The sequence below is a fragment of the Pseudomyrmex gracilis genome, unplaced genomic scaffold, assembly GCF_002006095.1.
Source record: "Pseudomyrmex gracilis isolate BER0280 unplaced genomic scaffold, ASM200609v1 scaffold_75, whole genome shotgun sequence".
Lineage (NCBI taxonomy): Eukaryota > Metazoa > Arthropoda > Insecta > Hymenoptera > Formicidae > Pseudomyrmex > Pseudomyrmex gracilis.
Window position 1 is genome coordinate 533818 of NW_018020659.1, and position 25840 is coordinate 559657.

The window sequence follows — 25840 nt, forward strand, 5'->3', positions numbered from 1 at the left end:
ATTAGCTAGGCATTCTTTAGACAATTTTTCAGTCCGATTTCTAGAAAGGATATGTTTGCGATAAGCGTTGACCTCTGCAAATATACACGCATGTAAGAAGTAAGGGAGAGATGAGGGTTCAAGTAGGTAAAGGTCGCGGCGGATTTGGTCGTAAGCTGACGGAGCAGGAGCGATCCTCATCTAATCGCGTCCCTTAGTCTTGATTTAGGACGGGATTTTAATTACGAAGGGTCAGTAAGTGCGGCTGTCCACTTGGCGCAAGTATTTCTCCCTTATTTATAGTTCATTAGCTTGGCTTTTGCGTAGAAGGCAAATTAACTTACGTCTAACGATACGCCTCGCCTTTGTCTACCGAGAAAATAAAGACTTTTCTTTCATCGTTAAATTTTGCAACGCGCGCGATATAGCTTGATTATAAAATAAGATAAAAAACATATCCTTTTTGTGTTATATCATTATTATAATGTTGGCACGTTTATTGTTATATTTTTTTATGTATTAATAAAAAACAAATATATTTTTAATTAGATACAAGAAGTAATTGTGAAAGAGCGTGCATTTTTGAGCATCTACTTTTTAAAATTAAATGTTAATCTCAAACCCGGCATTTGCCCTCCTTCCTGGAGAGGTAAGTTTTTTCACAAATTTAAAATCTCTGGTTAACAAATTAAATCATACATCTATTCGTGAAAACTCTCTGTACAGTGAAACCTTTCTGTAAAACTTATAATTTTTGGGACGGAAAAATTGCTCCGCCTCCTCCCCTGCCCCTTAGAAAAAAATCCTGCGGACGCCCATGCCTCTGATAACTTCTCTACGATGTCAATTTTTTTAAATTCAGACTTCTTTAATTACTTTTTTTATGTACTTTACAATTGAGTTATTTCTTATAATTTATTAATTATACAAATTATACAAATATTTTTTTTATTTGTTAAAAACTAAGTTATATTTAACAAAAATAACTTATTTTGTGATAAAAATGTAATTTATAAAAGTTTGTAATATAAAACAATCTTAATAATCTCAAGATTATTTTTAGACTTGAGATTTTTTAATGCAAAACCGAATTGTTTAGCAACAAAAGAAAAATTAAATTTTATGATTGGTGAGATGTGATAAGAGTCGATAATATATATACTGTAGATAATATTGTACTTTATAATAAGCCGACACTCTCTCTTAGCTGAGAAAAAGCAACTTTCCTGAGAAATCAACGATAAGACGGTCTTGCAAGCTTTTCCGGTGGCGCTGGAAGTGGCTGGAAGAGCGATATCGTCCGCGCTGATAAAAAAAAAAAAAAAGCGTCAATTCTTCTACTTATTTTAGCCGCTCGTTGTTAATCTGTTATCTCGTACCGCCTAATGCAGTCGTCAGACGCAATCTTGTCGCAGTTGAATAATGTTTTATTAATGACTCCCTTTTAGGTCGAACCTAAAAGCCAGACGCCGCAGTCGGTTAAACTTTTGTTTAGCATAAAAATGTGAAAAGAATAATTATATCTAAAGTCATGTCTTGTCCAAAGTCATATATAGACACGAAATTTGTGTAAAACATATATCACGTGTGTGGATTATTGTATTTTCTACTTACGTTAAATTAAAAATAATCACACATACGTGCATACACAAGATTGTTGTTTATAAATTAAACAATAATGACATTTTGTGATTTTATTGAATCTATACGTGTTCTTTACGGAGTAATAAGTGCGTTCACTTTTAGATTTCTTATCATCTCTCTCGTCTTTTCATCACCTAGTTATCACTGATGAGGAAACGTTCGAAACAAGTTAATGTCTTAATTCTTGGATCGTTATTTCTTGTAACATACAAATAATGCGGTCGTGGTGGTTGCGGTCTCACGATTGATTGTAGCGCCGATTTTTGCGGCAATTCCAAACATTTCGCGTAGCGGATAGGCGCGAGCAATCGGTAAACTTACTCCCACATGCACAAGGAGCACACGTAAGAAGTTGTTCACCTGTGCATTCTTGTGAACGCGGCAAACCGCACCTACCTTCTCTATTGCGTTTTAGCAGACCACAATGCACAGTAGCATTGTGCGACCGCGATTTTTGGCGGATCTGGATATATACAAGTATATAACACGAAAATTAAAGAACTCTCTCTTCGACAAGTTATATGGAAGTTCGAAAACTTAAGACGCCCATCAATTTGCATTAGATAAATAAAATAAATTTGTTTTACACTATATGTTACATTATGTTTATATAGATGTGCAATATGTAATATGCAACACATTATATATTTATAAAATTTTTATGTGACATATATGTATACATACATATGAAGAGATAGATTGCTCGGTTCACACACAAATTGAACATTTGGACGTGCATTGCTAAAATTTGTATTGCCATTATACCAACAATGGCCGACTACCGTAGAACATCACTCACTTAGGTTAGTGTGTCCAGTGTTCTTGCAAGAAGAGATTCAAGCCTCTCTACGGCAAAGGAAAAGGGGTCGAGAGAAGGAGAAGGTGGAAAGCGGCGGAGACGCGAAGTAATGAAATCGCGGGGGTGGGGCGTGCGATGCATGATGCGGGAGAGTTTGACCCCACCACCTGCTTCCCCAACGGGAGGCTCCGCCTCCAGAAAGCTGAGTGACGTCACACGGACACTTGTTACGCCTTGCCGTTGCCTGATGGGATGTTGTGCGCTTGAGATTTTGCGAAAATCAGAAGAAATCGATTTATACACCGCACAATATATTGTATGTATATCTAGAACAAATCTTCTGTCTCGAAATATTATTTGATCTTGTAATAATAATCAAATCACAGATACAAATTATTCACTTTATATAAACTTGTACGTATATAAGTTAAATTTTTAATATTACAAATGTATACAAAATTATATACATATAAATAAAATTATATATATATATATATATAGATGAAAAGAACATATTTTCGATAAATGACATATTATTTTTTATTTTTTTTTTTGCAGTTCTCTCTTCTTTCTCAGTTATTATAAAATAAACAAAAATAATAAAATAAATAAAAAAAACCGTTCCGAGGTTACATTATGGTAGATACAATTATTAAGAGATACGTTCTCAGTTCGTATTATCGTCACATGACACGTTCTACCCCCACATCGCGTACTCGGCAAAGAAAGAGGAGGGGAAGAATCGCCCGAAGGCTGGGCCATCGCAGCTACCGAGAGGCTGGACCATCGTAGGAAATCACGTGATAACGTTGAGATTTTTCGTCGGCTAGTTCTCCTTTATCGACGAGAGAAGTGAACCCGAACGACGTCAAAAGCATTCTCAACCAATGCAAATTGAATCGACGACCGACGTATCGAAATCGACATCTTTCAATCAATCAACTCTTTGTCGGGACTCTTTGGTCTCAAAACCAGTTGCTTGAATACATTAATACACAATATAGAAATCACATTAGTCATTGTGTAGGAAAACGTGGAGTGCGCTGACACACGGGGAATCCCACGAATTCTAACATGTATCGCGATGCGTGTCACGTCTGCTGACGCGTAGTCTGACTGGTACGCGTACCACCAGAGTTTCTCTCGCGAAGTAACGGATCATCCGAGACCGGCGGACGGCAAAGATAGCTTGAAGAAAGGAAAAATTGTCGTTGAGACGAAAGAGGGTTTCACATTGTGAAGAGATCGCGATTCAGTTCGAAAAGTGGCGCGACGACGACAACTCGACGTGGGGCGGACGGCTTTGAGGCGCGCGTGGTGGGAGCGCTTGAGCGTAGCCCGTTCCAGCCGCCGAGGGGCGTCAGTTCGGGGGCAGAAGCGGTGGCGGGGGTCCAGAATCGCGGGGCTTAGGCCGTCCCGGGCCGCTTACGCGCGGAACACGCGGTCCGCCGAGCTGTTCCGCGCGGCATTACGTCGCGCACCGTCGACCGCGACTGACGTTCGTATGAGAGGATCGTCGACTGGATCGCGCATCATGACGCAGACGGTCGTCAGTTAGCGGGAAATGTTAAGAAGAAAGCGTATATATATGTAGGAAAAGTGCGCATTTGTCCGAGTGTGGTGCCATGACGTTATATTGAATTCGAGGAATCGACGTCTGGATCGTCATCGTAGCGACAACCTGTAGGAGTAGAGAGATTGTGACACACACAGATGATTTAGAGGCCGCTTTGGGTGATACCGTTGGCGTTTTAGAGAGAAAGTGTTTTAGATTTTGTTTTTAGAATATAATCTTATACACTGTGACAGAAAAAAGAAGTATGTTGTTGACAGTTCGACAGAAATGCTGCGGGATGTTGAGTGAAAACTGTTGATAGACGCGGTGCGACACAAATGTGAACTTGAAATCGGAGTCTTCGGAGTTATAACGCATCGCGCAAGAAGTGCAACGGTACATCGCGGGATCCAGTTGAAAACGGTTTGCAATGTCGATCATCGTGGAACAAAAGCGGAACGCGATTTCGCGGTATTAAGATTCCGATCTGGAACTATGACGATTTCGCGATCGATCATGAGAATCGATAAATTTGTCGATAAAAAGAAAGAACGAGCGATCTGTCACAAACGGGAAAAGACCTGTCGTCGGGAGTGCTGGTAGCAAGGCACGACGAAGTGTAAGTGAAATATCACGACGTTCCGGCCGGGGAGTGCGTGTTTGGGCGACGAGGGGCGGCTACTGGCCGATGGGATGCATCTACCGGTGGGTTCCGTGGGCTGCGGGGAGAATTACGGCACCGTTGGATCCCACGAAGGCGCCGGCCCGTGTGGTCCCTCCCTGGCGCCGTTGCAAAGTGTGAACAGTAGGTACCATCAGGTGGACAACGCCGACACCGGAGGTGGCGGTGGCGAGATGAGCGAGACCGCCGCCGTCGGCGAATTATGGTGGACCGAAAGACTCGTCGACGAGGCACAGGCCGAACATCCCGGAGAATTGGTCAGAACAGGTTCGAAAACTGACTCAGTACATATATATAAGCACACAATCACAATCAATTGTTAGTCAATTTTAATAACATTAACGTAAACAAAAAGTTATAAGTGTTTTTGTGTCGGTTGATTTGTAAAAAAAAGAAGAGAAAATAAAAAATAAGAAAGTTTAATTAAGAAGGTTTAATTAAGAAGGTTTAATTGATATCTGTTTTTTTTTTTAACATGACAGCGTCATATGACATGCCTAGACACGTAAACACATTTCTTGTATTTGTTATGTGTATCTGAAACTTTTTCAGAATTGTCTCAAATTATTGTTGAAAAAGCGATTAACAAAGTTGGAATTTTAATCAATTTTTCATCAATTGGATTAAAATTTAGATCACAAATAATCTTATCTTATTTTCTTTACATCACTCGTTCTACTTTTTGCGTTTGCAAATTATTACAACGATGTTTTTTGTGATAAAAAAAATTGTTGCAACTTTGTTTCCAGGATCCCCGTATTTTCTGTGCAGTCAACTTCCAACGCACTGGCGATCCAACAAAACGCTCCCGGTAGCATTCAAAGTGGTCGCTCTCGGCGAGGTTGGCGACGGGACTTTGGTGACGGTTCGCGCTGGTAATGACGAGAACTGTTGCGCAGAGCTGCGGAACTCTACCGCGTTGATGAAAAATCAAGTCGCGAAATTCAACGACCTTCGATTTGTCGGCAGAAGTGGCAGGGGTGAGTTCCTTCGAACATAACGTTTTTTTTTTTTTTTTTATTTATTCTTTTTTAATATTCAATCACATCTATTCGGGGAATTAAAAGGACAAGATTTCCCGTGTTAAACACATACATATTTAACATATTTCGTTTCGCGTTCGAAAGAAATGTGTGTTTGTGAAAGTGATGGTCTTATTAAAGTTTTCAATTATCCTCCCGAATGCAATCTACAATACCTTTGATCATATTGAAGTTCGTACGGGAGATTCGGAACGTTACTATGTGTATCAGGACGAGCAAAAGCGCGTGCCGCGATTTCCAGTCCTCTAAAATCACGGTTATTGTAATCATCATCATCGTGCCACCCTCGTTCATCCCCTGTGCGTCCCCCATCTCCGCGCGAGTTTCCGCTCTCCTGCCACCCCCCCCAGAGTCATTACTCGATGTCTGCCACAAGCCCCAACCGAGCATTCGAAACAACTGGCCGTTAATCAGAAATCATCCGACGAATATAGACGGATATGGACGAAGAGGATGACTTGCCAAAATCAACCAGCGCGCTCTCTCGATCGATGCTCTTGACTTGTTTAATTTTCGACCCTAATTTTCCGACAACCCTTGCGGCTCTTTCGCGCGCACATCAATTAATAAAAATATCAAAGCAACATTGATTAAACCGAGATTGAAAACAGAGCGCTACCGCAAAGCATTCTGCCAATTGACCGAGATAACAAAAATATCGGGAATATATATAAAAAAAAAAAGAGCAACAAAGAGCATTGAAAATTTTCACGGGAATCGTATATAGTTTGTGTCTTACAACAAACTGTTTATCATGTTGTGTTTGACCTGTTTGCATTATCGAGATATCGATTTCTCGGCGATGATAATTATTCATGGATCAGCAGGCGGCTTTATCAAAGCCTACAAATGCATTTTGCACCCCCCCTCCCGCTCCCCATGATCCGGAGGACGCGTTTATGAATTAACGGGCCGGACTGCTCGCGCGCGGCGGGATGTTCATCATCCCGTAACGCATCATCTATGTTTCATTTGATCTGATCGTGAAGTGCAGGGTCAGCTATTTTCATTCCTCTTGGCACGCACAGGTGCATCGAGATCTCCCGGAGTCAATTAGCGAAAGAGACACTTCCCGCCGCCCGAAATCCTTCGATCCCTTTGTCCATTTTTCAGCTCGTTGTTGTATTTTTTTTCGTTGTATTTTTTTTTTTTTTTTTTTTTTTAAAAAAGGTTTCAATCTCTCCCCGATAATCCATAATACTCAATTTCGGCGATTGACCAAACCGCCCTTGGCGTGTTGATACCAACCACCACCATCGGGCAACCCGGTCCCTCCTCCTCCTCCTCCTCCTCCTCCTCCTCTTCCTCCTCTGCCTCATCGAGGTTTTGTTTCCGCGACTTATTAATTTGATGGAATTGCATCGCATCCGCCGGCAAACTAAATCAAGAAATTGCAGCGGGGATTTTAAAACGGCGAGGCCACGAAAAATCGGTTGCTGCTTTCCTCGATTAAAAAGAGCGATCGCGGATCGTGCCGACGCGACGAGATTATTTTTCGCCGACTTCGTGTGAGTTGAGGGGGTATATGATATACCTCCCACGATTTTTCTCACCGCACAATTTTCTCCCTACATCCGATTGAAATTGCTTTTACACGTGTCTTCCTTGTTGTGTCGCGCTAAGGATTACGACTCCGATCACACCTCACGCTTTATTACCTCTAATCAGTCGACTATTAAAGTCGCGCGTAAAAAAGAAAATAACACGAAATAACCGCAAGTCATTTAGCGAGTTTCTTTTTATTAAAGTGTAGTATTATAAGCTCCGCAGGCGGCTTGTTGCGTTAAAAGTGCGTTTAGGTATCTTTTCGCATCTGGATCCTATATACTCTTGTATATATAGGATCTCGACAATTATCGCCTCTTGTACACTCGCAAGAGGGTTGTCTCAAAAACGCAATGTGGGCGGAAAGACGCGAGATATAGCAGTGTCGGATCAAAGAGGACCGGAGAACAACGACGACGATCGTTCCATCATCATCGTCATCATCATCATCATCATCATCATCATCATCGGGGGCTCGTAAGCGGCTCGTGCCTATAATTAGTAATATACCGCAGTCTATATCGACACGGCTGAAATTACCACCGATAGTAATTATTTGACAATTGCAGAGACATCCTGTTGGGAGACTCTGGGACCTCCGCGCTTCGTCCCTACCACCGACATATGCGTCTCTCTCTCTCTGCCCTCCTTCGCCCACCCCTTTTTAGCCTTTCTACCCCCGATGCGCTGCTGCTGCTGCTGCTGCTCGCTTAGCCCTACGCAACTTCGTCCCCTCCGCTCCTCGTCGCCACGAGTATTAACGGACGGTTTCGAGTGGTTTCAGGCGGTTGTGTGCGGGCGGTTTGGGCTGGCGCGCTCATCTCGGTCGTCGGTGTGTTGCCAACGCACCGACACGTACACACGCGTGCGGGGGAGAGATCCCGTGAGTAGTCGGAGCTGTGATGCTGTACGTTATATAGGTGCCACATACGCGCGTGGCCCGGTTTTGTCTGCCCGTCCGTCCGTTCGTCCGTTCGTCCGTCCGTCCGTCCGTCTGTCCGTTCGTTCGTCCATCCGTCCGTTCGCTCGTCCGCCCGTCCGTCCACCACCGTTTCGCGAATGCACAGGCCGGGTCCTGTCTCTGCAGATGACCGTTCCCATCATCGAGTATTAACCGCAGGTCCGGGTGCCGGAGAGGGGAATCGGCTGTGCGGCATTATTAGCCCCAAATGCGATGGACTCGACTAGGGGGGTAGGGGAAGAGGGGGTCCAGCGTAGCGCGCGCGCGACCCTTCCGATCGCGTCTGCCACCTCTTCCTCATCTCCCTCTCGACTTCGACAGATTTTCCGAGCGAGTGTCGTCGTCTTAACACTTGAAGATAATGCAAAAACGGGATTGCTAAAGGATTTTTTTTTGGCGCATAAAATTGAGGATTTTCCGACTTGTTCCGAAATTGGTATAACTTTATGTATGTCTAAAATAATTTTTTTTCTTTCTCAAAACTTCGATAGAATTTTTTCCTGCTTTGTTTCCGGTCCGGACAAGTTTTATTTCTTTTGTAACGAGTATGTGATAAAAATTTACTGTCTTTTTTTTTACATACCGAATTGCATTTCGTACATGTCTCGTCTCGCAAGAAATCGCATAAAAAGAATCACATTTTAATTAAAAAAAAAAAAAAACAAATAAATAAATAAAAAAAAAATAGAAAATACATGAATCGGAATCCCGACTGTACTTTGCGCGCGACAGATGCGAACGATGACGGTGGCAATGACGGCCGTGAGAGGTATCCTGGGACCACCGGGCGGAGGACACAACAGGGATGGCGGCGCGGGTTCTATCGCGGAAGAGCGGAGAGGAGTCACGATATAACTGGGATATAACGCCATGTAGCTCTGCAGTCAGTTGCAGCTCCCGGGGGGGGTGGCGCGGGGGTTGGCGGTGTTTGATGCCGGTTATCATGTTGACAGACACAGCGAGGTGGAACTGGGTGCACCAAGGGGAGACAATTACAAATCGTTGACATTTACGCCAACACAAACGATTGCATGTCCGCGGCGCGTTAGGTATCGTCTCTTTTGGGCGTAAACAGCAGTCTTGGTCGTGTTTCGTTTTCGTCATATTAGACAAGTTGACACTCGAGTGTTTTGAGAGAACGGATTCCCGCGAAATGGATGGCATATCGTACTCCGAATCGTTCTCGTCAAGTTATCGCCTGCTATGTCGGCTTTGCTGACGGGACTGCTCGTTTTCCGGTTCTCTTTGTGATCCGTGAGGCAGTATATAATGTTTCGCTTCAAAAACGCGCCCGAAAACTTCTCTCCGTTTCTAATTCGGGAGAACGTAAATAACGGGAGAAGACCAAAAGCCTGTGCGTAAATTTTTCACATCCCGCGAACGGAACCCTCTGTCCGGGAGGAACAACTCGGTCTGTAAAGGGACAACTCCGGCCGCTCTTCTCTTAACAAACGGAAGAGCTGTGAAAGAGCGGCGAATTACCGAATGCATATTAGCGCGCGATGGGCCGTTTAAGAGCGCGTAGTCAATCTCTCCGACGGACGTTTATGGAGAAGGAATTAATATAACCGGACCTTCAACTCTCTCTTTTCAGACCTTCGCCAATGATATATGCACACGACTACTCCACCTCCAAAGGCATCCTTCTCTTCTATTATCTTTTAACATGCTTGAGAATACCGAAGCTTTGTTAAGAATCGAATAGACTGGTAATTGCAAAGTCGCAATTGCAGATTAGCTTCCTCTTTTGTCTCGTGACTTAATTAAAGTTAAACTGAGTTTAAATATATTAATTAGCACTTAATGTGAATAAAACAAATACACAAGAATTGCTTAAGTATCTACACGCGTTTTTTGTGAGAAAATAATTTCTCAGATTGTATGTAATTCTAAAAAAAAAAATAATAATAATATTAAATTTAAAAGCGTGCAAAAGCAGCGCGTTTATTTACACGATTGCTATCCAGTAATTTTACGTAAGAATATTTAATGTAGGTGTGTGAATATATTTTGGTCGCAACATAACTTAAGATATTACCCCCTCGATTGTTTTCTAATTTTTAAACAATTATGACTTAAGGCCCGTTAAAATTAATAACAAGAAATATATAAGGCCTTATACGAGCCAATCCCAGGATGTTGAACGGAAACTGTACGTGTATATACATCGAAAAACTTATATTTTCGTAAGTAGAAGATTTTATAATTAAAAAATCTTCTTAAAGATTTTAGATGATATTCTTCTGAAATTAAGAATATATTTTTAATTTAAGAATATAGTCTTTTTCGATAGTGAGATACATATGTGTTTCTATAGAGGCTTTTTATATTCTAATCAGTATATATTCTTATCAATATTACTATTTAGAGGATTTTCCTCTTAAAATAAGAAACTCTTCTTGGCGCCTATTTTAGTATAAAATATACTTAAAGTAAGTGGGATATCTCCTCAAAACAAGAATACAATTTTTTCGGTGTATATATATATACACAAGTAACGAATTCAACTTGTAAATTTTTACAAGTGAGTGTTTTTAGAATTGAAATCTCAATTCTTAAATTCATACGGGATGCTGGATTTTTGCATCTCACATATGAGAGACCCCGGATATCCCCCTAACTAAGTTTTAAAATTTACAAGTTGAATTCGTTACATGTGTATATATATATATATACACGTACAGTTTTCGCTCAACATCCTGGGAATGGCTCTTATATATTTCTTGTTCTAATTTTTAGTTGTGCTCTAAACTTTTACACAATGTTTAAAAACTCGATCTATATGAACTCCTGAATTTTTTTCAGATTTTTGTATCATACAGTTTTTGAGAAAATCGAAAACGAAATTTCGCGTGATTTAACGTGGAAGTGACAGGGAGAACGAGGAAATCACGTGCATTTACTTAAATATCTAAAGTTCAAATTTTTAGATCTGGCTAAGAATATCAGGGGAGACTGGGGCTGATTGTGACACGGGTAAAAAGCTTACAAGCTTTGATTAGTGATGAAAATTAAGTGCTACGTTAAAGCTAAAAAGAGACAAACGCGACAACTGTCACGCGCGTCACACGCGTCATTAACATCATTGTTGTTGCAATTATTTTTCATCGCTAATTTAAGGTTGTGTAACTTTTTACCCGTGTGTGTCACAACCAGACCCAGTCTCCCCTACTACAGCTTCTTCAAACTATAAAGAAAATATGGGTGAAAAATCAGACGCCTGTATCGTACAGTTTTTTTTTAGTAACAATTAAAATAACACAGAAAAAACGAGCGATTTTATGATTAACGCACGAGAAAGAGCGAGCGTTGGCCACTTCCTCGATCGGAGTGAAGTAGAACTATCTTCAAAAATAATAAAACAGGTCAATTAAACGAGCAATGTAAGGTGTTATTTATTAAATTAAATTAAGTAAAGCCGCGATTTTATTTTTGTTATTTTTTATATTGCGAGCGTATCATCATTAATTATTTTAGAACTATCTTCGTTCTCCCGCGCCCCCGCAGGGACGTGAGGGTAATACCTTTAAGAAAAAAACTTAATTAAAATGACAAAATTGTGTTGCCTGAATGAAACTAATTTACAATATCGTTTCTCTGTCGCAGGAAAGAGTTTCAGCATTACCATTACCGTGTCAACGACGCCGCCCCAAGTAGCGACGTACACGAGGGCGATTAAGGTGACCGTCGACGGACCGCGGGAGCCGCGATCGAAAACGAGTAAGTGGATCATGTGACACTTTATGAGCGCAACGCTTTCGATCGCGACGAGAGATCTATTCTGCCGCACCGCGCCGCGCGCGCTCCGGGGGATTCCCTGAAAATTTACCCCGATAATTCAACGAAAGTCCCTGCACGCGCGGTAATGGGGAGTCATTACCGAGCAGATGGTGCGCGATGATGCAGTGGTCGACGTGCGTATTTCGCGTTCGGGTGCGTGTTTCGGGTCGGGACTATTCGCGCACCCACCCACACACGTGCACACGCGAAACGCGCGCGCACACGGGAGAGACAATGCTTTTACAAGCGGAGGTTTCGTGCGCGCCCGATACGCTTAACTCACTTACGCTAATTTGCCGCGAAAACCCCCGAAAAAATTGCTAAAAACATTCTGTTGGCGAACTCATTATCGGTCGGCCGAAATTGATAGAATCACGCGAAACTCAAGTGAGAGAGAGAGAGAGAGAGAGAGAGAGAGAGAGAGAGCAGAAGGGTGGCTTATATTCCGAGTCTCCAATTTTATAAACTTCGCGACTGCAAATTCGTTTCCCTCCTCCGCCCGCCGTATATCCGTCGAATCGAAAAGGAGATGTCGCGCGCTTGTGCGCGCGCTTCGACGTTCAAGCGCCCGACACCTATTTTCGGATGCATTCGCGGCGAATAAAAAAAAAAAAAAAATGGTCGTTATTTCGATATCAGATTAATAGCCGTTGCGGAGTTAACCGCGAAAACGCGGCAATTTTTTGCGGGCGTTTCGCATTTGTTGTATAAAGTATTGATGGTAGCAGGCACCCGCCCCGCTGTGTGTTTTTTTTTTTTCGAAATGGTCGGGCGTGATTGATTTTACTGATGTTTTTACTGCTTGACTCCCGCGACCCGCGTGACGGGAGCGAGACCAGGTGCAAAAACGCGTGAAGCTCGTCAATTTTCCAGCCGGCATAAAGTGCACTTAACGGTTGAGTTAAAAGTTTCAAGTCGCGCGCCTCTAGTCTCTTTGCGGCGTTTAACAATTTTAAAAATGCACTGTGATTCTCTCTTTTCCACCCCCCCACGAAAGTTCGTTTTCGAACGCGCGATCACAATTTCACTTTTCTTAATTTTGTATTAGCAAACACAAATCTAATATTTGCGAATAAAATTTATTCAATTCTCACGAAAGAAAATAATCAAATATTGCCTTTCGACCGTGTAGCATAATTTTATTATTTAATGATCGATCTAAATAAAATTAATCTTCGATCAGACCTGTTAGAAACAAAAAAAGAAATGCGTAAATAATTTGCGATATCGCGCGCTTTTTTTTATTTTTATGTTTATCTTGTTGACAAATTTGCAGCAGAGGGAGGAACTTTCGCTTTTAACGAGAACGGCGTATTTAAATCGTGGTTTAAATCGTCGTTCGGAGCGGGAGCCGGACGTCGCGTCGCCGACCTACTGGCTCTTTCTTAGCCGAAAAAGACGACGCGCACGAACGTAATTGAACAAAACAAAGCGTGTCACGTGGCATCATTGGCCACGTCGCGGAATAGAACACGCATATGACGAGACATATTGCATACACGGGTTTTTGGCATCGCCGGGGCGATGGCGTGCCTCATCGCCCGGCACGCACCCGGAGAGACAATCTATGCGGCAACAACCGGCGTTTTATATAACGCGAGCGCCGTCGTGCAAAAACAACCACCGCCAGCGGCCTTTTATTGTCCTGCCAACAATGCGCGACGCTCAAGCGCCCCGCAGACACCTGCCAGTCTCTCATTATTGCGCGCGCATAATCGCAAGCTTTTTGTTATCGAAAATCATCCCTCCGCGTCGCGCACACACTCCGTGTGTGTGTGTAACGTCCGTAAAACGACGACGGGCAACCGGTAATCGGGCAATTTTCCGTAATTCGCCCACTTCGCAACGCGCGAAAGCGCTCTTTAAAAAAATAGGAAGTTCTTCCGTTCTCCTTGGAAGAACACGAGCAAATCCGGCGGGAGAAATACAATTTTTTCTTTCTCTCGTTCTCTATCGAGAATACGAGATGTGAAAAATACGTAATGTATGCAATATATTTCGCACCGAACATATACTATGTATCTACTTTTGTTAATGAATTTTTAATATATATTTTTACATCTGTTTTTAACGCTCGATATCGACCTTAATCATAGAATTTCTTTGTTTTTACAACACGAGCGAATTATATTTTATCTCGTATATATATTTGGTCGAAAAGTATTTCTTTTTTTTTTTGATAGAGTTGTGCGCACGGATGAGTTGTTCGGAAAAGATTATTAGAATAAAAAAAAAAGTCACGATAAAACGTCAACATTTTATTAGACGGATCATTGGCGACAGAGTGTTTTGAGTAATTTGCGAGTTGTCAATAACCGAAACATCGACAACGTAATGCGGAGGGCGGGGGGAGGGAGGGAGGATATGAATCGAGAGCGGTGCGGATAAATCGGGAAAGGGAGAGGGAGGGGAAAGAGAGAGAGAGAGAGAGAGAGAGAAGAGCTCGCGAAACAAAGTGGCCGCCGCCCGTCACCGTAACCCAAAATCATCGAAATGCAAGCGGAGCGAAACGAATATCGGACGGATGGGTGCTGTCACTCAAAGATCGAAATTGAATTTGCGTTTTTTTTCCCGTAATTGTCCCGCTGTGGAATGTTGGTCTATTATTAGAGCAGCGCATATCGTCAACTCGCAAAATGATTTCTCGGTTTTAACACGCGATCGTTCCGATAAAAACAAAACAAAACAAAAATACTTCTCGTTCTCGAATAATTTTGTTTAACGACAAAAGACTTTGTTTAACGACGTCGCCATATTTTTTTGGAGGAACGGGCGAGATATTTCGGATCGGTGAAATACATATGTACACGACGCGAATGCCGATTCCGGACGATGAGAGAGAAAACGATCATCGTCGTCGGTTTCTTTCGCCGCGAGATCGAAGTGCAAGTTTTCGCTTTATATATATATATATATATATATATATATATATATATATCTATATCTGCAAAATCGCGCGCGTACCCGCCAATCGACGTGCCCTTAAATGTAGTTTTCGAGAAAACCGATAGCGCGACGAAAGGAATCCACGATACGAAGCAATTTCGACGGTCGGTGGACCGTCAATCAAAATGTTAAAATTGGAACGGCGCGGACCTACCTACTTCGCGATTGGATTTCCTCGCGTGGCCGGATCCTCTTGATCCCGATACCGGTTTCAGAGGAAAAGGCCTCTATCGGCGCCCCGAAAAGTCCGATTAAAGACCACCTCCTCCCTGATAAAGTCCGGCGTCCGAGAAGTGAGAGCCCGATCTCGTGAGGCTTCCGCTTGAGAATACACGCTCCGCTGAATAGCAGCCGCCGGAAGAAGAATTTTACTCGCGACAAATCGTCGCGACGATCTGAAATCGAAAGCGGATGTGCGCAGATGATACCGCGAAACACGTTAACGCGAAGAAATGAGGAAAAAAAAAGAACATTTTAGAAGAGAGAGAAAGAGAGAGAGAGAGAGAGACAGAGAGAGAGAGAGAGAGAAAATAAAATTCTAACGAAAACGCGTTGCGCCGGTCTGGTAACTGGCGTCAAGGAGGACGTAAGACGGGCGGAGGGAGGGGCTCCTGTTATTAGAGAGGAGGAAAAAGCCGCGCTATTTCCGTCCTCCCGGGACCCGCCACACTTTGATTAGATAAGCCCACCACTCATGCCACTCGAGATTGGAATTATATATTGTTCTCTCCGTTTTTTTACCTTCTTTCTTTCTCGCTCTCTTCTCTCGCTTATCTGCGCTCCGGAGAGGCAATTGACGAAGGTGTTATATACATCACCGTTCTATTCTTTTATTTATTTTAATTAAGCATTTTTTTTTTTTTTGGTTCATACACGCATACGCGCATGCACGTGACTGGCGCGATTTCGCGCTTCGCGATTGTCGCCAGACAATTGCGTTTGTTAATAAGCTCCGTAATTAAGTTCCTTGCGCGCGAAAAGAATTCCGAACGTATATACGTCGCACATTCAGTGTCGAAGTAACATACGGTAGCGAATCGATTTTTTTTTTCAAATTTGTCAAAAATATAATTTCTCTACGTATGCATTTTCTCAAACAAAAAGCTCTGTTGTTCGATCTCCTTCGCGAATATAAAGTTCGTATAAAACAAAAGAGCAGACATCGAGAGATAAACTCATCGCTGCGTAACGCTTCGTACATTCGGGGGCATTATCGTAGCGTTCGGTATATACGTGGGAAGTCGTGGGATCCTCGCGGGGCCCTTGTACACGGGACGACCCTCTTCTTCTCTTGTGTAGCAACCTCGTGGCGCGGGCCGATGATCGTGATAGTCGGTAGCAAGGAATAATCTTGTAGGCATCGGTCAAGAGCACCGGAGCTGACCATCTGGGCTCGCCGACAATTTCGTGCAGTTTGCGGTCGAACTTTATTTGTCGTTCGCCCTCGTGTGGCCGGTGGAGGTGTCTCTCTCTCTCTCTTTCTCTCCTCTTTTATCTCGCTTCTCCGTCTTCGTTCTTCTCTCGCCTCGCCTCCGTCTCTCTTTCCTTTTCCATCCTTATCTCCCCTCCCCCCTTCTTCACCTTCTACTCGCGAGAAATAACAATTTGCGCCTAGGCTTCCCATTCTTGGTTCTGGCTTCTCCTCGATGCTGAAACCGTTGAGAGAGAAAAAGGAGAGGGAAAGACGAGAGAGAGATGCGCGCGGAACGAACGAGGCAAGGCAAAAATGTGCCACTTCTATTGCTTACGGGTGATGGGTGGACGGATTCTGGAGATTCTGTTGTCGCTTTAAGAGATGTATATATATATAGATCTATATACATAGATCTTGCTATATATATAGATATAGATATAGATATAGATATAGATTGCTATATATATAAATCTATATATATATATAGATTTATATATATACATCTTGCTATATATATAGATCTTGCTATAGATATAGATATAGATATAGATTGCTATATATATAAATCTATATATATATATATATATATAGATCTATAGATCTTGCTATAGATATAGATATAGATATAGATTGCTATATATATAAATCTATATATATATATATAGATCTATAGATCTTGCTATAGATATAGATATAGATATAGATTGCTATATATAATATATATATACACGCAAATAATAATATTGGCAGTTTGCGGAAGCAGAAACTTCCGGCACGTTAAAAAACGATACGCTGCGTTGAAATTTTATCTAACTTACTTCTTAGTAAAAAAAAAATACGTAATGCTTGTGTATTGCTAAAAAATACACAATACGTAATTTTCATTTGAACTTTTTCTTATTCCGCGTGTCAAATGTATTCGGTCTTCCATCTCGTCTATGCATTTCCGATTGATTACGGAGTGATGCGTGTGCCGAGATCGAGTCATGTGCATTGTCGCGTAACAATATGTATCAAGCGTTTACCAGAATCCGGCATATTAGGGGAAATCGGAGTATCTACGTTATGTACACGCCACGATACTTGGCTCGAGATTCTGTCTCTATTCACGAGGTCCCGGTTATGCGAGGAATGCTATTGAAGTCTATCGAGGGAAGAGAGAGGTCGAGTTTCTTCATTATCCCGCTTTATTGGGTTAATGACGCAGACACGCGCGCGCTGGTCAATCTCCCACGAGATTTAGGGATTCCACGTGTTCGAATCGCGTCAAAGACTAAACTAATATAAAATTTCGCGATATGTATTGCATTTCGCGGAGAAATATTTTAATGTGTGTGTGTGTGTGTGTTTGTTTGTTTTTTTTTTTTTTTTTAAGTCTTTACTGGTCTTCTTCGCGACGTAATTTGTTGCGTATCGAAAGAAAAAAAAATCGATTTAAATCGTTTATTAAGTCTCGCTCTGTGTCTGTATAATACTATACAAGATCGAAGTACTCAAGATTGCAAACAAATTCGTGAGATCTACATATGTGCACATCATCGCACATTGTGCATAATTTATTTTCAGGACAGCAACATCAGCAGTTTCGCGCCCTCGGTCTGGGACAGAGACCTTTCCTCGACGCGCCAACCTCGTTCAGGTCCCACTTGCGAGAACTCGAGTCCTTCGGAAGGAATAAGCATCACCATCATCACAACAGCAGTCACTTACACGACCAACAGACCGGCAACAACGTCACCACGAATTCGGTTAGCGGTGCCTGCACCAACCCCAACAACACCGACCCGACCGCATCGCCGGCTTCCAGTACACACCTCGGGGCTACCGGCGGCTCTTCCGCTCATCAGGATTGCTACAAACGTAGTCCTCAACACGGCGGTGAGTTCTGATTCCGCAGTCGCTTTTTTTTTTTTTTTTTTTTTTTTTTTTTGAACGGAAGTCAGTTTGATCTGTTTCGTATGCAAAGCGATGACACGTAATCATCTTTTCTCATCTTAGTGCGTTTTATAAATTATCGTATTAAGATACGCTTTAATTAAGAGACTTGTCTTTTAATACGTTAAAAAACCGAGTAAACGTATTAAAAATTTATTATCCTTAATATCACTCAATTTTTGTACACGTTCTTTTTCGATACAAAAGAAGAAGAAGAAGAACAAGAGAGAAAGAGAGAGAGAGAGAGAGAGAGAAAATTTCGAATTATTTAATAATACATAGTTTTGTTTGACGTACACATTTCGAAAGATAGACATCACATTTTCACAGAGATTTGCGCTTGTTTGCATCATAGTAGAGGTTTACGTAGTGCTCGGCCTAAGTGCTAAGTAGAAACATCTTCTGCTCTATTTGCTCCTTTAGTTTGTGATGGATATTCGTGATGCGGCTATCATCATCTCGCGCTCTCTTCGCACAGCATCCTCGTGCCTCGTGAAAGAGAGAGAGAGAGAGAGGGAGGAAGAGAGAAAGAAAGAGAGAGAGAGAGAGAGAGAGAGAGAGAGAGAGAGAGAGNAGAGAGAGAGAGAGAGAGAGAGAGAGAGAGAGAGAGAGAGAGCAGCTCGAAAATATGCACTAACCCCACCCAACCCTTCGTTGCGGAAGGGTGAAGACAGAAAGAGAAAGAGAGAAAGAGAGAGAGAGAGAGAGAGAGAGAGAGAGAGAGAGAGAGAGAGAGAGAGAGATTATGGAAGGAAAGGAGAGTTTTAGAGAGGAAGGGAAGGAGAGGAGACCTCTGCCGTTTCGCGAGGTAATAGTTTCATACCTCGTTCCGGCTCTGCACCCTCTAATTCAACGTAATAACGACATTCAACCTGCCGTTTCCATCTCCCTTCCACCGCCGATCTCGCCGATGCACCGTTGCGTCGCCGTGCACGAGGAAAAAGTGTCCTCTCCTCGCGGAGAGAGAGAGAGAGAGAGAGGACGTTATCGGTCGCAACAAAACTTTCAAAAAGTTCTCATTGCTACAAGAGAAATTTTCCCGTAACGTAACGTAACGAACATTTTCCATCCGGATGAAAATTCTTTCTTCCGTCGATAAAAATAGTCGGGGGGTCGTCTTCTTCAAACAGCGCGTTTAAAATTACAACAAGTTCGGTTACATCTGCCCGGTCTCTCGGGCAAAAACCGAACCGATTTTCTTCGCGCGACGGTACGATACGCGCGCGCGCGCGAGCCCCCCGCTAGCAATAGAGTCTCTGTCTCTCGACATTTCGCGTTCGACTATCTCGAGATAATTTAGGACGCAAAAAGGCGGGAAGGTCGAGGCAAGGCACTTTATTTCTGCACGGCTCGTCTCGCATCAGCGGTCTCGACCTGATCAAAGTTAAGTATACGCGCCCCTGACTGGCGAGAGACCTCTTTGAAGCTACGTTGCGGTTTCTCTTTGCCCTAATCTCCTTCTCTCCGCCGCCCCCTCGTACTTCCCCGTACGTCGCGCGCGCGCGCGATCGGGTCCTCCTTCGTCACCTTCCAAAACGAGACTTCTCTCGTCACACCCTCGTGACACCTTCGCGAATATATAGATCGACCGTTGTCGAAATTAGCTCGTTTATATTTCGCTCAAAGTTTCAAAGAAAGTTTCTCTCTCGCTTCTCTTCAAAAAGAACGCGCGCGGCGGCGCTTTCGCGGCGAGACTCGCGAGACGTTAAACGGAGTCCAAGAAAGATCATCATCCAAAAGGTACCAAAATGTCCAGGCTCCGGTGGCCAACCGATGGATTTTTTCAGTTCCACCCGCATGAATGGATGTAATCTCGTCGGGATATTCCATTTACCCCCCGCTCATTCACATTCGACACTTCTCTTTCCTTCTTCGCGTCTCTCTATAATGAGCAGTTTCGAAAACTTCGATGCGCGTTTCGGGCTCTCTCGAGCGTGGTGCGAAATGACCGAGCGCGCGTTGGCGGATGCAATTTTCTTACCTTCTGTCAGACTCGAAGAGAAGAACAGAGAAAGAGCGAGAGAGAGAGAGAGAGAGAGAGAAACCTAGCCTATCCCCGTTTCGTCCTTAGCAGCTCCTTCGCGTCTTCGGGATAACTCTCTTTTCACCCGGTTTGAATCTCTCTCTCTGCCGACGGCTCACGCCCGACGTGCTCGTGCACTCACGTACGACTCACGTGCACGTCTGCGTAATACCAGGTATCGATCGGTCGCTTCTCGATCGATCCCCGGCGCTGGATCCGTGTGTTGTTTTTGCTCTTCGCTCGCGCGACTCTTCCTTTTATCTTCTGCCTCGCTTCGCTTCGGCGACGTTACTTGAATCGAACCCCCTATTCGCCGCCTTTTCCCCTTCGCCTTGTCTTCTTCTTCTTCTTCTTCTTCTCGCGAATTGCTTTCTAAATCTCCTGTACGTGCCGGAAAGTTCTGTAAGAAGCGGTGAAATCGTAAAAAAAAAAAAAAAAACAAATTCCGTCATTTCGCAAATATGACGGCAAAAATACAGAGAGCGTGTAAAACTGCGCGTGAAATTGATAGAATTTATATAAACGTTTACGGTTTAGCTTAGAGAAGAAACGCAACGTGGAAAAGAAATATCATGTGCGTGAAATTAGGTCACACACAGTTGTTTTTTATATTCGCACAGAGAGAGAGAGAGAGTTTTTTTCTCCGCGCGCGTAATTTCTACAATTACTTTTTATTTTTTTTTTTTTTTACGCAATCTCACGTGTAAATTTCAAGGCACAAATTCTCCCGCGCGTATATACGCGCGCGCTTCGCGTCTCTTCGCCGAAAGGGTAAAACGCCACGTCGGTCGGTCGGTCGGTCGGTCGGTTGGTCGGGAGGTCCCCTCGTCGGGTGGAGAAAAAAGGGAAGAAGCGAGCATTATTTCTGTCTCTTATAATATAACCGTGTCCGTTTCTCGTCTCTTCCTTGCCCCGCGCCGAGTCTCATTTCGAGTCGTGATCGGGGTAATGAGGCCCCGCGCGCGGCAGCGGCAGCGGACCGAGGTAGGTGATGCGAGAAAGAGAGAGAGAGAGAGAGGGAGAGGACGGGAGAGAGGAGAGGAGCGGATCCTCAGGTGGTATCAACGTGAAAGGAACGGTTGAGGACTCTTGCGTTTGCCTGATGCTTAGACCAGGAAGAGGAGAAACGCGCGGGCGGAAGGGGGGGGTGAGGCAAAACGAACGGAGAAGCCACGATGTTGGCGTACGGTGGTAGGGGTAAGGACGCTGATTATGGGGTGTCAAACAATCATGTTGATTGTATATTTCTGTGCTGACTCCTTCTGTCTGCCTCCACGTCTACGTCTCGTATAGGCCGCGCTGCAACCAGCGGCAAACTCTTGTTTCCCGTCCTCTCGCGCGTCGTCCTCGTCGTCGTCGTCGTCGTCGTCCTCTCGCGCACAGTCGCTCCTTTTCTCGCTTTTCTCCTGTGGCGAAAGATTCGTTCGGGAGAGAGTGAGATCGGTGCCCGGTGTTGCCTTCTAACAGGTTCACCGTCGGAGAGAGAAATGAAACCCCGCGTTTCTCTCTATAAAGGCGCGTCATGGCGCGGTTTACGAGGAGGAAGTTATTTATCCGGCTAAGATAAACGAACGGTGTCGAGTGTAAAATTAGAAAAATTTATACCGGACGGAGAAGAACGGATGAGAGAAGCTACTACTCTCCCGCTCTGACCTTTCCGTCTATCTTCGGGAGAGAAACGGCGTTGTTCGGTAAATAAACGCGACAATTGAAAAAAAATTCAAACGAATGTATAATTCATCGACGACTCTCTTTTGATAAGAAGACAATCGTCATCTCACCGCGTCGCAATCGTTAAATTCGTCGTATTTTTTTTTTCTCCGCGCGAATGACCGGCGATTTTTACGCGCGGCCAGTTTACCGGATGGTTAAGGTTAAGAAGCGTGTAATTCGCGTTGCGAGCTCCGGTCCCCCGATGCGCGCGAAGAATCCAGAAGCAGCTTGTCGCGAGTTAGCGAGAGAGAAGGGGGGTTATCTCTCTCTCTCTCTCTCTCTTTCATATTCCTCCTCTTCGCCGGCTATATTACTCGCCAGCGAGAAAGAGACAAAGAGGCCGCGGCTGCAACAACCGGCCGGTCTGTCCCGGGTCTTTGCCTATTTACAGCGGGGATGCTCGTGCTTTACCTAGAGAGAGAGAAGATTTTATCCAAAAAGACGAGACGAGAGGGAGAGCGCGCGCTTGTGCGCCACCGCGCGCACTTGGGTCCAACACACCAACGACCCAACGGGGGCCCACCGATCTTGCGATTCCCACGTGCCTTCGGACACACAAGGCAAGCTACCAAGAATGCGGCTACCTTTCTGGCTGTTCTCTTCGTGGATTTTTTTCTACCTACTGATTGTCCCGCCGTGAATCTCGGTACCCGCACACCTCTCTCTCTCTCTCCCTCCCGGCCTCTCTCCGTCGGTACTTAGAATGCTGCCGACGCGGCCTTAATGGAGAGGCCTCTAGTGCGTGCTTGTACGAGATTATTACGCCTCCTTGTGTGCCTCGCTACTACTTGCTGCAGCTGGCACTCTTACTTTAAACGTTACTCCTGATGTTCACCCTGAGAACGGCACGATCTTATCCGTGTACGCATTATGTAGCGGATTCCGTTTCCAATATCTCATTTTCAACCGACATCCGATATCCGACTACTGCCGTAAATCCGGTGGCGGACACAGTCCGCCGATTTTGATTTTCTCGGGAAGTTGTTGAAAGTTTTTCGATAATTTCAACGAGAAAAAATTTCATTTCTCTTTTTTATATACTATTAAATAATTTTATGTACAAAACAAACATATTCTCGCTCGCGTTGCGCAACGTGTGTTGTAAATTATATGCTTCACGTTCTCTGCACAGGTGCGCTTATTTTCTACAAATTGATCGTTTTTATGACACAACGGGACGCGCAAGTTCACAACGTCCGGTTGTTGTGTTCGAAAGTTTTCTGATCCGAAGTCTGAAGCCGAGGAACGGGCGGATAAGGGTTGGTTGTTTTCTTAAACAAGGGAAGGGGGATAGGAAGTTGCGAGGCAATTAGGAAAGTGTCACACACACTCCTATCGCGACTCACCCTCGCGCAACATGGCGGACCCCTATCATGCTCTATATCACGAGGTTATTAACGTACGCGCCTAAAATCGTTCTATAGAATGTAAAAGGATCTATGACGCATTTAAGGAGCAGCCGCGTTAACGCGCAAATTCACGCGCTCTTGTTTCTCTTGAAGATGTTTTTGAAGAAACAAAATTTCCGACGTTACGTCACGTCGTCAATTGATTGATCGACGATATCCGTCTCAGACATTTGCGTGAATAAAATCTGAAAAAAAAAACAAAGAAAAAAATAGATCGTCGCAGCGGCGCAACTTGAGAAACAACCGAACGCGCAACGCAAACTTTTCTTTCCTTCGTAATTTGTAACTTCCCGCAGAAAAACGAAGTTCGAAACGTGGCCAACGAGGCTTCGATGCCTGCTAAAATGACAAACGCGACCGCAGAACTTAATTAAACTCGTAAATCCGTCGGCACCATCGTAGACTTCCACGACTGTTGTCTCTCCTAGTACTTATTACTACCTCGGAGATATACACGCTATAAACGGCGTCCCGTCCAATCAGAAATGTCGAATGCACATCGTGGCATACCCGCTCGAAACCTCGTCCATGACGAATTCCTGCTTTTCCATCTCACATAAAAAAAAAAAAAAAAAAAAAAACTCGATGCTAATAAGCCCGCTTGATAATTTAATAATGATATTCCACGCAGAAATATAAACTGCGCGTATATACAGCGAGAGAGTTTTCTAAAATTTCTTAAAGTTTCACATTCATATCTTTAGAATCAGGACTTCTTAATTAAATTGCAATTTTCTTTAATAAAAATCTTTATTAAATAATTTCTATCTCTCTCTCTCTCTCTCTGGTTAAAAGTTGTAAAAAAAAGTCCAGAGGTTCTTGCAAAATGAAATTAAACAAACACGCGAAACATGAGATTCGTCACATTTTTTTTTCAAGAGGGAAAGAAAAACTGTTTTTGTATTTAAAGTTACTTAAAGTTTTACATATCTTTAGAATCAGGACTTCTTAATTAAATTGCAATTTTCTTCAATAAAAATCTTTATTAAATAATTTCTATCTCTCTCTCTCTCTCTCTGGTTAAAAGTTGTAAAAAAAAGTCCAGAGGTTCTTGCAAAATGAAATTAAACAAACACGTGAAACATGAGATGAGATTCGTCACATTTTTTTTTTCAAGAGGGAAGGAAAAACTGGTTTTGTATTTTGTTTAAGATGCCAAGGGTTTGATGCAAGATCTCTCAAACATTCCGGATACTCGGATTTTCCGTAAGAATTCTTTTACGAGATATATATATCCCTATCTCGTGTGATGTAAAATTTCCGAAATTCCCCTCTCCGCGTGACAACGACAACGACGGTGGAACTTTTATCGCCTGGCCGTTTTATCGCGTATCCTGGTGGTACACAACATCCTTCGTGTCCGTCCAATCAGGCGCGCGCGCACTCCGGTTTAAGGAAACCCGTGGCGACCGCTTAATACAGACCGCGATAATAAACAGGGCAGCGTTCGTGCCGCGTTCCGTTTCCACATATTCTCTTCGCGTTACACAACGCGGAGAATCCGGACGTAAGACGCCGGCCGCAGATAGGCGGAAGCACCAAGACTCCTTTCCTCGCCTCGCTTTATCGCCGTCGGGATCTCTTGAAGGATCTCCCGTATATCCCGCGGCGATAAAGCTCAACGAGTGCATATCCGACGTAGATAGAGAGAAGCGCCCAATTAAGCTCTGCCAACGAAGAGGACTTCGTCCTTGATTCGGCGATCGTGCGGTGGGCGACAACGCGTTCTCGCCCACCTATCTACGGCAAAAGTTTTCGGACGTGAGGAAGGCGGTTCTTCTCTCTCTCGTTTTAATCTCGGAATTTTGAAGTCCGGAGTTTTCATCAATCATCGCGATTTTGCGTCTTCTTCTTTTATAATCGTGATAATTAAAATAAAAACAAATATTGCTGCGAATCTGAACATATTTTGTTCAAGTTTTCAAACGTTATTATTACACAATAAAAAGAGACACGCTGCTAAAAGACTGCGACAGACATTTTTACATAATAAAATGTTGCATCGTTGCAAAAAGTGCAACCTTGAATCGAACCCTTTGCTTCGACGCATCTACCTTTTTCCCACGCGATGATCGAGTTCCAGACCACTGGACATAGACTGTGTTGCTACATCTCTCCCGCGCGTTTCTTCTGCCCCCACGCCTCTCTCATCTGTTCTTCGCGTCTACTGCCAATTTAACTTCCGGTGTGTTCGGGACTCAAAAACGTCCGTCATTAGAAGAGAGCTCGCGCTAAAACTCTTAAATGGCATCCTCCAGAAACTTCGAAATCTTTTTTTTTTTTTTTTTCGTGAAAATTGTCCTATTTTTCAAAATAATAATCAACAATCAAACACAGGTCTGTTCTACGAGCAACGTAGGTTCTTTTTAACAAAAAATCAATAAATCCGCAATGATACAATAACGCAGAAAA

At 43.4% G+C, this 25840-nt stretch overlaps 1 protein-coding gene across 1 annotated transcript in view; it reads left to right on the forward strand.

Annotated features, from left to right (window-relative positions):
- The first annotated feature begins 3910 nt into the window (after positions 1-3910).
- The window catches only part of LOC109854927 (protein lozenge-like), a 36909-nt gene continuing 14979 nt past the window's right edge, over positions 3911-25840 (forward strand). Inside the window, exons 1-4 of the mRNA XM_020428566.1 lie at positions 3911-4926; positions 5409-5639; positions 11815-11928; positions 17915-18226. Coding sequence (XP_020284155.1) covers positions 4671-4926; positions 5409-5639; positions 11815-11928; positions 17915-18226 — 913 coding nt within the window. The 5' untranslated portion in view covers positions 3911-4670. The remainder of the gene's footprint in view (positions 4927-5408; positions 5640-11814; positions 11929-17914; positions 18227-25840) is intronic.